At 36.9% G+C, this 12,926-nt stretch overlaps 1 protein-coding gene across 1 annotated transcript; it reads left to right on the top strand.

Moving 5' to 3' along the window:
- Positions 1–24: 24 nt before the first annotated feature.
- Positions 25–1,398, top strand: LOC126820316 (3-ketoacyl-CoA thiolase, mitochondrial). The gene has a single exon (XM_050548181.1). The coding sequence runs from the start codon at positions 110–112 to the stop codon at positions 1,304–1,306; it is 1,197 nt and encodes a 398-aa protein (XP_050404138.1). The 5' UTR covers positions 25–109; the 3' UTR covers positions 1,307–1,398.
- Positions 1,399–12,926: the final 11,528 nt, after the last annotated feature.

The following is a 12,926-nucleotide window of genomic DNA, read 5'->3' as shown; positions in this document are numbered from 1 at the left end:
CCACCTGAATTTGGTCATGTGACAGTCACGTGTTACATTGTTTCAAAGTCCAAGCCCATCAGACTGTTTTTTGCGCATACCGGTCATCTCGTCAACTCTTGCAAGTAAAATGGCGCTTTCAAGGGCTGTTAATGGTGTATTTATTGTAGCTGCAAAGAGAACAGCTTTTGGAACATATGGAGGAAAACTAGCTGGACTAACTTCTACAGATCTCGCTAGTTTAGCTACACAAGGAGCTCTGGCTTCAGGCAATGTTAATCCTGAAATAGTCAACTCTGTGACGTTTGGAAATGTTATCCAATCTTCAAACGATGCAGCTTATTTAGCACGTCATGTTGGTCTTAAGTGTGGTGTTCCAACAGAAAGTCCAGCTCTAACTGTGAATAGATTGTGTGGGTCAGGATTCCAAGCCATTGTTAATGGGGCTCAGGAGATAGAACTTGGAGAATGTGATGTAGTTTTAGTTGGGGGGACTGAAAATATGAGTCAAGCCCCCTTTGCTGTACGTAATATCAGATTCGGTACCAGACTAGGGCAGGATTTAAAGCTGGAAGACACACTATGGGCAGGGCTTACAGACAGTTATATTTCACTACCAATGGGTATAACAGCCGAAAACCTAGCCAAAAAATATAACATAACTCGTCAAGAATGTGATGAATTTGCCTTCAAAACTCAGACACGATGGAATGAAGCAAATCAGAACGGCTATTTTAAGGCAGAAATAACACCAGTGAAAGTAAAAGGCAAAAAAGGGGAAGAAGTATTTGAAGTAGATGAACATCCTCGTGTTACATCTGTTGATAAATTAGCCAAATTGCCAACTGTTTTCAAAAAAGATGGAACAGTTACAGCTGGGAATGCCTCTGGTGTCTGTGATGGAGCTGGTGCATTAATATTGGCGAGTGAAGCAGCCGTCAAGAAACATAACTTAACACCATTAGCACGTCTTGTTTCTTATGGGATATCAGGATGTGATCCATCTATCATGGGAATTGGTCCAGTGCCGTCTTCAAAGGCAGCTTTAAAAGCAGCAGGACAGGATTTGGGTAAAATGGATCTGGTAGAGGTGAATGAAGCTTTTGCCCCCCAATTTTTGGCTGTGGCTAAAGAACTTGGACTAAATATGGATATTACAAATGCTTGTGGAGGTGCTATTGCTTTGGGCCACCCTCTAGGTGCTTCGGGAGCTAGAATAACAGGCCACCTCACTCATCAACTGAGGAGAATTAATGGCAAATATGGTCTTGGAACAGCATGTATTGGAGGTGGTCAGGGAATTGCTGTTGTTCTAGAAAAGCTTTAATAATATGACTTGACAGTCCATTTACATTCATCTTTTGTACATCAGTTGTTATTAAAAAGTTTAAAGAAAATAAATATTTATACCATTATAAACCACGACAAGTGAAAGAACCCTAGATTGGGTAACAATAAAATTTAGTACCCAGTCTAGAAAATTTTCCTGGAAAAGGACATTAACTTACAAAGTTGTTACACTATTGTATTTATGGCAGTCTATCAGTCTATATTATTGCAAGAGCACCAAGAGCATACGTATCTGGGACCCCTCAAAGTTTAGGGATGTTTTAATTACTGAAACAGGCAGGATGTATATTAATTTGTGTATCATTCATGAATTTGTAAGTGTAACTTTTATCAAATATTTTTGATACTAGTCGACCTCTAAGCCATTATAAAATGGGGTTTAGCGTCCTGTCCTACTCCGACTGGGTTAATGAATACGGGCATACAACATGCTGTGTGCTATGTGGGAAATTTTGCCTGGACAGCGGTCTACTAATTATTTTGAATTCCAACTGTCAATGGTTCTTTTATGTGCACACCAGTCTGTACATGGGAGAGGAAGTCAGTTTTTTGTCACATCCGAATGACTATGCATTTTCCCTTGCCCTACACTACTGATAAGTGGGAACCACACTAAAAAATCCTAATGAACTTTCTCTCTGCCAACATCTGCATCGAACACAAACTCCCAGTTAGTTAGCCAACGCCTTAATCTCTGAGCGAGTATTGTGTAAACTATAGATAGAAAGTCTTGTTACCCTATACGAGCTGAACCAATTTGATTTTTGATCAAGTCTGGTGCTCATTCTGATGACTGTTCAAATGAGGAAAATCTAGACATTTTATATAAGTTGTAGTGTTTGAGTGCAGCTTATTTAGAAGTAGATCATTCCTGTAACAAATAGACAGAGGAACCGTATGCAAGTTCTTTTAATTTCATTTTCAACTTCAACACCATTTGATCAATCTATAGTCCAATGTAATTTGGTAGGGTATTTTTTTTTTATCGACCCCATTTGGTAGTAATTATAGATTTGCTCAGACAAATACAGGGTGCATTTATAGATGTTATCTGCATAAATAATTTGAGAAATTGTTCACAAGTGACTTCATTTTTGAGCTGCATTATGAATATTTTGAAATGCAGTCAGATGGAATGGGCACCTGAAGCATATCCAGAGGATAATGCGAGCGGACTATACTATATACCGAAACAACCGGAAAAAAACCATGTTATACTGAATGCTGGAAAAACACTAAATACCGGAAAACACCCTAAATAGGTAACCTGGATCCTAACCCTACCAATTTTGACCAAACACAGAATAGATTGATTTTGCACACAAGGTTTTTGAGTTTTCTTCATCTAAATCCGTTATTTTAATAGTTTTTTGGTATTCCACTTAAATTTTCTTTTCAGATTTTTTTTAGAATTTCTTTTCCAAAAGTTTTCTCCCCAAAAAATTTCCCAAAATTTCTTTCCAAGTATTTCTTTTCGTAATTGTTTTCTGTAAAATCATTTTCTTCAGAATTATTTTTGTTAACCTTTTTTTCGTAAAAATTTGAATAAAAATGGAAATTGTTTTTGGGCAGGAAATTTTTTTTCTGAAGAAAAAAAAATTCAATAATATTTATAAAATGGACATCGTAATGACCTTGACCTTCCTTCATTGTCGCTCACCTGGTCAAAAACCGCACACAGAGGACCAGGCTCCGGGTTGCCTGTTTAGGGTGTTTTACAGTAAACCCCATTTCATTTCATTTCCGGATTCTAAATGAAGTGGGAGGTACGGTGGCCAAGTAAGTAGGAAGTTTGCTCGCTAACTTCATCGGGATTTTTCTGGCGGGGTTGCCCTTGTCAGTGGTTTAAGACAGAGGGCCTGGCAATGGACAATGTATAGTCGTTCAAATGGTACAAAAAAAAAAAAAAAAGAGGTCCGGTGTCCGGAATCAAAATCAAGTGGGGGTTACGGTGGCTCAGCGAGTAGGATGTTTGCTCTCTAACTTCATCCAAGTTCATGGGGATTTTTCTGAAGATATCCACCCTGGCAAAGGACAAAAAACCATGGTCCACATTGTCATTAGCGTTGGGGATCTTTCATTGATTCAAGTGGCTCGTTTTTGATTCGCTGCTTGAATGTGTAGCCTATGTTTTCTCCGGGTCTTCCCCACTCCTAAGAACCTTACACACAAGCAAATTATTGAATAAAATTGTTAGTCCTGAAATGACCTGGTTTGTGTTCGCATTTCATCATAAGGTCTGTCATTGAGTCAACTGGCGCGGTATCGATTCCTCGCTTGTACGTGACAAGGGCTAGGTTGCCTTGTCATGTATAAGTGGGGAATCGAAACAGAGCCCCCGCCAATGTGTACACCGATCTCGGTTTTTCATGCCATCCAAACGACATGCTGTACCTTGCCAGGCCTTCCCCCTACACCACTGACAAGGTGATGAAGAGAGCAAACGCCCTACGCACCATCAGCCACCACTTCATTTCAAATCCGGACAAGGAACCTGTCTTTTTTTTCATCCCACCCTTCCTTCACCACTGACGAGGGTGAACTTTGATGAAATGAAATGAAATAGGGTTTAACGTCCTACTGTTCTGTTCCGACTAAGCATACCCAATACAGTGTGCTATGAGAGAAATTGTGCCCTACTCTCACATCGAATTCCATGTGCTAACGGATCTTTTGAGTGCACGCCAAAGTATACACAGGGCCTCAGTTTCTCGTCCCATACGAACGACTAGACAGCTGTCCTTGTAAGGCCCTCTGTCCTGCACCACTGACAAGGGGAAACCATGCCGGAAAATCCTCAACTTTCGACCAATGCAGGGATCGAACACATGACCTCCAGGCTAGCGAGTATGGTGGCTGAAAGCGTCCATTTAGATCGGCGGGTTTCTAGATACAACGCGAGAGTCGCCGTTAAGCCAGCACGACGAAAAAGGCGCCGATCGGCGACTTTTTCGTCGTACTACCTTATCGGCGACCCGCGACTTTCACAACACGAGAGTCGCCGTTAAGCCACGCGCCGAAAAAGTCGGCGCCTTTTTCGGCGACTTGCTTAACGGCGACTCTCGCCTCGGAACTTTATTGTTAGTTACATGTGCAATGGCTACATTTTACATGGCGACTTTTTCGTCGTACTACCTTATCGGCGACCCGCGACTTTCACAACACGAGAGTCGCCGTTAAGCCACGCGCTGAAAAAGTCGCCGAAAAAATCGGCGACTTGCTTAACGGCGACTCTCGCCTCGGAAGTTTTTAGTTAGTTACATGCGCAATGGCTACATTTTACGCACACAGATCACCAAATATTTCTACGCCGTAATGTAGGGCGAAAGTTATTTTTAGTCTTTCTCTCCCTTTCCCCCCTTTTGCATGGCGATTTTTGCTTTAGAATCGAAGAAATGGGTTTGAAAATACATTTTCTGCCAGGTTTTGGTGAATATTCATGATTTTGAGAGGTCGGTTAGGTTGAAATGTAGGGCCGAAAATTGCACGTTTACTTGTCCCTACTCCCAGCTTGTGTATTTCAAGTTTTTCATGGTAAACCTCATACATGCTTTTGTGCAAGAGTTTGCCACATTTTGCTCCATCTGTGGCAGAAAGTAGGCTAGCCTACAAGTCCTAACTCATCCAAAAGCTCCTCCATTTCATATACAAGAAGTAAAATGTAGCCATTGCGCATGTAACTAACTATAAACTTCCGAGGCGAGAGTCGCCGTTAAACAAGTCGCAGATTTTTTCGGCGACTTTCGGCGCGTGGCTTAACGGCGACTCTCGTGTTGTGAAAGTCGCGGGTCGCCGATAAGGTAGTACGACGAAAAAGTCGCCGATCGGCGCCTTTTTCGTCGTGCTGGCTTAACGGCGACTCTCGCGTTGTATCTAGAAACACGCCGATCTAAATGGACGCTTTCAGCCACCATAAGCGAGCCATAGCGTCTTACACACTTAGCCACCATGGCTCTGAACTTTGAGAGCAAACGATTCCCGACATGGGGCCAAGTTTATTTTATCCCATCCGAATGACGACTATACGTTGTCCATTGCCAGGCTCTCCGTCCTGCACCACTGACAAGGGGGAACCACGCATGAAAAATCCTGTTGAACTTTAATGAGTTTTGAGAGCAAACACTCACTGAGCCATCAGATTGACTATACATTGTCTCTTGTCAGGCTCTCTGTCCTACACCACTGACAGGAATGAAAAATTCTGATCTTTGATGAAGTCTGAGAGCAAACGTGCTACTCTCTGAGCCTCCATTGCTCCCAATTCATTTAGATTCCGGAACACAGGACCTCAGTTACTTTTATCCTATCCGAACGACTAAATGTTGTCCCTTGCAAGGCCCTCGTCCTACACCACCATTGCTCCTACTTAATTTCGATTCCGGACACAGGACCTTAGTTTTTATTATCCCATCCGAACCACTATTCGTTGTCCCTTGCCAGTCTCTCCATAGTGGCAGGGGGGGGGGGGGGGGGAGACCACGCATGAAAATTCAGGTCAATTTTGAACCAAGTGGTTTCTAATTGAAGTCCCCAAAAATACAATTTGCACCCCCTCTCACAACGGGAATCTTATACACATTTAAGAGGTGTGCGGCGGCATTAAAAAGTGATGCTTTTACCAGACTCTTTAAGAAAATCATTTATATCAAAGTGATCTATTTCCCACCCATTTTATCCCCCCACTCTTTCATCCACGTAAGCATGCAACCCCCCTACAAATCAAAATACATTATCATTTATGTTACATATTTACCCTCAATTGTTAACTGGGACAAGTCTGTGCAGAAATCTGGAGGGACAATTATTGGATTTGCACTACAGAAACTAGAATAATTGGGGCTTTGAGCAAACGGCCCCTTAACTGTGCAGCTGAAATTTACAAGATGGGTAGGAATTGAATAGTGGTCATTCGACAACAATGAGTACCAGGAAAATTTTGACCCGATTGGGGTGCATCCTGGTTAAGCTTCAAAGTCTTGGAATCACTTTAAATCCCAAAACCGGGTTAGTATCTTAATAATAATGCATTATACAAACATTTCAACCCCTGCCACTATGGTATATGAAACTTGTCGGCATAGTTTGTGCCGCCTACTGTATTACCGTCATCTAGACTATTAAGTAACCTGGGCCCTTTCAGGAAATTTTAACCAAAATAAAATAAAAATTTTAATAATTTGATTTGATATTAAGATTGATTTTAGTGCTTAGCTAGCTAATCAAAATTGAATTATCTACTAAAATTTTGATTTTATCTTTAGTTATGATTTTAAGAAACAAGGGGGGTGGGGCTGGTTATTTCTGTAGTGGTCCCCACGAGCAATATTAGCAAAGTGAATTCCGACTGCACGACAGTCATGGTGCATCCCCCCCCCCCCACGTCTCATCCGGGTGACTAGGCAACATTTTTCTGGCCAGGCAATATCACTGGGGGGAAAAAGGCTTGAAAAATTCATATTCTTGGAGAAGTCTTGCCATCAATTATTTAAATAAATTTGAGAGGACATATTGATGTTGGTCTTGATTAAATGGTTGTCAAAAATCCGATTTTGCCGTAAAAATAAAACAGGCGATCAATGTTAGTTTAATGTCCCATCAGAATGACCAAGACAATATATTGGAATAAACTTTCATTTAATTTTCACATCAGACCTAAGTGGAGGACGGAAGCGGGGTTTAACCTATACAACATATATGTCATTTCAACAGTTTCTGCATTGGGGTCTTTAGCAGCAGTGGGAAGAACCCAGAGAAAAGAAACCATGTTGGACCTGAACTACTCTTAGTCACGTAAAGCAGGGGATCAAACCAACGCCACAGGAATTAATCCTTTTAGCCACCCAGAACACCCCTGGATATCAAATCATTAAATGCTAAATATTAGTGAAAAATACATACAACAGACACAAGGATAAAATTTAAAGATATATTTTATTCAAGTAGACTTTACAAACTTCATGTGAATTTCTCGAGTGCAAAATTTTTGAAAGTTATTTAAGCCAAAATATCAGTTCATTGCTGCGAGCGGGCTACCCAACCCTACTCCACTATTTTTTTTTTTTTTTTTATAAGTTTTTTTTTTGTGGAGGGGGAGGTAGGATTTCCCAGAGGCTCTGACCAGCTGAAGGATGTTGTCTCATCCCCTGATAAAACAGTTAATTTGAAAAGTTCTAAATAAACTCCAATTTTTCTTCTGAGCACTTATCATACTGGCACACTTATTCAACATAACTGTATACATTCTGATGAATCTGCATTAACACACCACAGCCTTTCTTCCTATTGTAAAGGAGGACCATAATCAACTGCAACCAGGGTATAAAACTCCAAACAACCAAATTTTCGAATAGCAACAGGAAGGAAGCTCAGAAAATACTGAAAGTGGACTGATTAAGATATCACCCCAACCCCCCAAAAGATTATATATAAATTTAGATACTTTTAAATTGTCTTTTAAAGAAAGCTTAAAAAAGCACCAAATATTAAATTTTGCAAGGATTCGATTAATAACAGAAAAACCATCAAGAATTCAATATGAACTTAAGGTTACCAAACTGCCAACTAAGGACATCTCTTCCCATCTTATTCAACTTCTGTTTTATACTGAAATATTGTCATTAGTGAACACAACACATGGCCTTAAATTTTACATTTCAACTTACTTATATTTAGAGCCATTTGAATCGAATTTTCAATTTTTTTTCTAGTTTTCGTGAACATTACAATGGCTTTGAATTCAAGTAGACTTGGTTAATATAACAACTTCAAACCTTTTACTCGAAGTTCTTCCTTAATCTATCCTATTAATACTGGAGATTAGTCTTTCTGAAATTATAGAATCCCATTACTCAACCCCACCCCCCTAGCAAAAATTTACCAAATTCAATTTTAATAGAGTAATTACTTGCAATATAAATTATATAATCTGTGTATAAATTATGTATTTTTCAATCCATTAACATTGTTTTCCGTTCTTCTGACATCTTGAAATAAGGCAAGTCATTACCCGATATCCATTACTTCTTTCTATTGAAGGCTTGAAATCATAGGATTCCATTATACTGCTAACTTGAAATCAAGGCTTCCAAAATTCCTATAGTATGAAATGACTGGAAATGGGTGTGTTTCGACATATCTTGTTAGCGAGCTGAAAGATGGTATAGAAAGATTTCCCCACCCTTTTAATTCCCAACATTTTATATTGTTTTGTAATTTGGAAAATTGAATGTTTCATATTTTGTAAATTTACATTAACTTATCTTGGTAACTTAATATTAAAATTTTTCACAATTGAAAATTTAAGAAAATCTCAAGTTAACTTATATATTTTTCAAAATTCATCTGTCTATTGTTAAGGCTTGATTTCTTTTTTTTCTGTTACTTTGAAGTGCTTGAAATGAGGATTTCGATTCCATTATTCAGTTACTCTGGAAGACTTGGGGGCTTTCCCACACTGACGGTACAACTGGACTTTTATCCCATCTGTCAAAGCTGAAATAAGGTCTTAAGAGATTCCCCACCCATTAACCCCAATGACACTTGGCTATTTAAGCATTTGGTTTATCCATAAAATTACTGTATCATTCAGATTAAGCTATTTAAGCATTTAGTTTATCCATAAAATTACTCTGGAAAAATAAATTTCTGTATCATATTCGGAATAAGGTATGCAATTAGCTAAATCAGATAGAAATATTACATTAATCCACTTGCTATGCAACAATTCAAATTCGATTATACCTGTACCCTTTTAAAGTACACATCTTTGCAGATCCAATTCGCTATGGGGCTCCACACAATTAACTTCACACACATTTTGACTTTTCATTGAAGCTCATTTCTTGCTGAAACAACCATATTAATTTCCCCACCCACTTTACCCACGGACAAAACAATTAAGTACTGAGTTAATTTTTGTTACATTAAAAATTTTGCTACCTGAAAATGGTATTAATATTCTCTTGACAAACATTACTAATAGCTTACATTTAGATTTAGATATTTTATTCTTGTGTAACCTTGAATATCAGTAAATCGATTGACCACTAAAATAATTTACTAGTTACCATTTGAAGCTGTAACTTGGAAACTTTCTGGATACAAGCATTTCTTGGATCTTCCAAAAGGCAATTAACTATGGGCTAAGAAAACATTAAAGTTAACTTTTTACCCCCACCCTCAATTAACCAGAAGTATGCATTAATCTCATTTACTTAAATTTACAGATTATTCAATCTTTAAAATCTGAAGAAAAACATTAACCATTTTATAGTTAAGTAATATCTTGTTCACGATTCTTAACTTAAAGAATTCATTTTTTACCTGCTGCGACTATCACAAGTCAACAACCAATCATGAATTTTACATACTAATGTAATTGAAGAGATATCGTGTCTACACTACAGTAGTTCATTGCCGTTATTCTGAAGCCTTGGAAATACGTAGTCCCAATATGAAGGAGTCTTGAGGACTTGAAAATGGAGTTCCAATATCCTGTTTGAAAGCTGAAATTAAGGTCTAGAGAGATATCCCCACCCATTAACCCCCAATATAATTTTGTGAACAATTTGTACATTTTGAAAAAATACAATATATGCAGTTAGATAAATTACAGGTAGAAATATCAAGACTTGCTTTGTAACAATAAAATTCCTTTATACCTGTAACCGTTTCAACTATGCATCTTTGTAGATCTAAATCATTTCAGGGACATGTGTTCGACCTTATGAACTTCAAATTTCAGATTACTGCATTGCAGCACATTTCTTGCTGAAATAATGTTTAACACCCCACCCGATTTACCCAAAGAACAAAACAACATCCATCTATTTAATTCAAACTTAATTTTAATCTCTTAAGATACACTAAGTATACTTATTTTTTTTTTTTCATTTCATTCTTTAAACTTATTTAATATTCATTTTCTTTTATCTTTTCATTATGTAATTTTTTTTTTGTTTATTATACATTGTATTAAGACTGCTCTTTTCATTCCACATAAATTGAACTTTTACTTGTCATTTACTAGTTACAGTTCTTATCTTTTGACTAGGTCACATTAAGTAACTACTTCTTAGGAATCAATTTGTCTGTCAACTATTTTCTTGAAATACGTCATTTCTACCCTGCTACCTGAAAAAACGTTATTAGTATTTCCCCAATCCCCCCAAACATACAAAGATCATATTTAGTTGACAGCATGTCACAAAAAAAGTTTTTTATGAAAAGTTTTAATACTAGTATTGAATTCTGTATTTACTAAACTACAATTACTCATTCATAAATTTAGTGAATACATGTATTTACCATCAATTTTACTTGTATCAACTGGACACATTAGTTATTTCCATTATCTGGTCTGCTTTACAAGTGGGATCGGATCTAGCTATGGACTAAGATGTGAAGGTTAGTTTTTACCCCACCCAAATTCCCAGCAAAATATTGCATTACAATATACATATTTTTTATTTTTCTTCGGTATTAATTTCGGCATTAGAATTTCTTGACAAGTATGTTCTTTCTTTGTTAGGTTTTGTTGTTTTTTTTTCAATTAGATACAAAAGCATAAAAATGTTTACCTGTAAAGCCTTTTTATAAGATACCGATGACTCCCAAGGTTTAACATACATTACAATGGACCTTGACTTTCATTGTTCAGTTATTCCACATCAGAACTTCCCACCAATCTTGCAAATTTATATCCAAATTTCTTACGAAAAGCTGAAATGTGGCCTTTCAAGAGATTTTCCCACCCATTAACCCAAGCGTAATCATTTGAATCACTATTTTGGAAAAAGCTATTATATAAGTATTATTAGCCAAACTAACTGAAAATTTCTTGGCATCCTTTCAAACTATTAGAAATAATTGCTAATTGCTTCAGGGCAAGTTTTTTCAATTTTGATTTCACTTTACTGAATTAACATTTAATTAACATTAATTTGTTAAATGGTTTATGAATTTCACCTTTACCTTTTCCAATAATTAATTTTCTTAAAACCAGCAATTATTACAGAACTTCTTATCTTAGATCAGTTATATCCCTTGTCAAGCTTTGTCCATCAATTCAATCTGTTAACAGAAACTATATTAGCTATCTTCCCCACCCTTTCAACCCAACACAATCAGAACATTTTTGAATTATAATCCTCCACATGCAGCTGTCACTTTTATGTTGTTTAGTAGATAGAAAGTTAACGTACAATGTCGTACTGGTGGTTGGATCAGCAAACTGTGTTGAAATTAGGGCCAATATCAAGAACCGCTGTTATTTATCTCTTTCTTCTTTACCTTTATTCCAATTGGGAATCAATGCCTAAAGAGAACAAATGATCAAACCCACCCAATTACCCTAACAATGAAATGCAATTCAATTAAGGTTTTCAAAAATCTGTTGGTTAAAATTTACCGCTTTCAGTTAAATAACATCTCACAATACCTCAATATTATTTAAGGAAGCTTAAAATGTAATGGTCTTTACTGTTAAATTGGTCTGGTTTGATTAAGATGTCAAACTGGTCTCGATTCCATTTGTTAAACAGTTCTAAAGAAAGCATATAGATTAAGCAAGCCATCCCCACCATTTCCCAAAAATACAATACCAAATCTTTGAAAATTCTACATTAACAAATTTAAAAGACATTAAAATTAGTTTTTTTTAACGTTGATTAGATTTTATATTTAACCATTTCTATTAAATCGTCATCTAAGCATGTTTAAGTCCAGCAAACCTCATCCTGTGCAATACATCTTAGTTCAGTTGGTCCGTCTTTACCCGGAAGCTTTCAATCTGTTCCCTCAGAAAATAGTCCTTTCAGATTTTAAAATTCTATCAGCAATTCTATGATTTCCAAATGCCCTAAAGATTATCGAGCTAAAGAGAGCATATAAATTAAGTCATCCCCCACCCTTTCAAATTACAGCATTCTGGTAAATGCACGAAAAATTCTTCTTGGTCCTGTTCGTCAAAAGACTGCGAAAGTTTAAACAGACTGAATACCTTCATTATCAATTTAGTGGTGGTTAATTCCGGTGTTGTAAAATATCCGAGTCATTTTTTTCTCCGCTTCCAGTGAAAAATACTCTTCCTCCGGGTGTAGATTTGAAATTCTATTAATGGGGTTTCGACCTCACAGCTTCAATAAATAGACTGTAGTGCTAAAGAGAGCATGTATGTTATCGTGGTCCAAAAAATCATGCCAAGTTCGTAAACAATGAAATTTCGTTATCTTTTTAAATATCACTTTTCACTATCACAATTTCAGTTTAAATTGATTACCATTAAGATTTTAAAAAAAAAATTATGACTATAAAATACCCTTACTATAACTTGTTAAGAATCCATAAGGTAGCAACGAGTTGTCAATTTAATTAGAATAGCCGATTCTTCTACTGGCAATAAAACTGTCCGTTACCTGTACAGCTGTTAAATTGTCTTCTAAAATTAACTTAAGGTTCTGGCAAATCAATCCTTTGGTTTGATGACAAAGACCTGTTAAGGGGCTTAAAGAGCATATTTAGTTAAGTTCCCCACCCCTTTCCACAGTACACGTTCTACATTGTATTGTTTTTTAAAAATTGAAAAATTAAAATTCTTG

This window comes from Patella vulgata, chromosome 5 (genome assembly GCF_932274485.2).
Source record: "Patella vulgata chromosome 5, xgPatVulg1.2, whole genome shotgun sequence".
Taxonomy (NCBI): Eukaryota; Metazoa; Mollusca; class Gastropoda; family Patellidae; genus Patella; species Patella vulgata.
The sequence above is the reverse complement of the archived record's forward strand: the minus strand, read 5'-3'. Positions and strand labels throughout refer to the sequence as shown.

What these genes read in the sequence shown, in the direction of transcription:
- LOC126820316 (XM_050548181.1), top strand. Translation starts at nt 110, where the DNA reads ATGGCGCTTTCAAGGGCTGTTAATGGTGTATTTATTGTAGCTGCAAAG.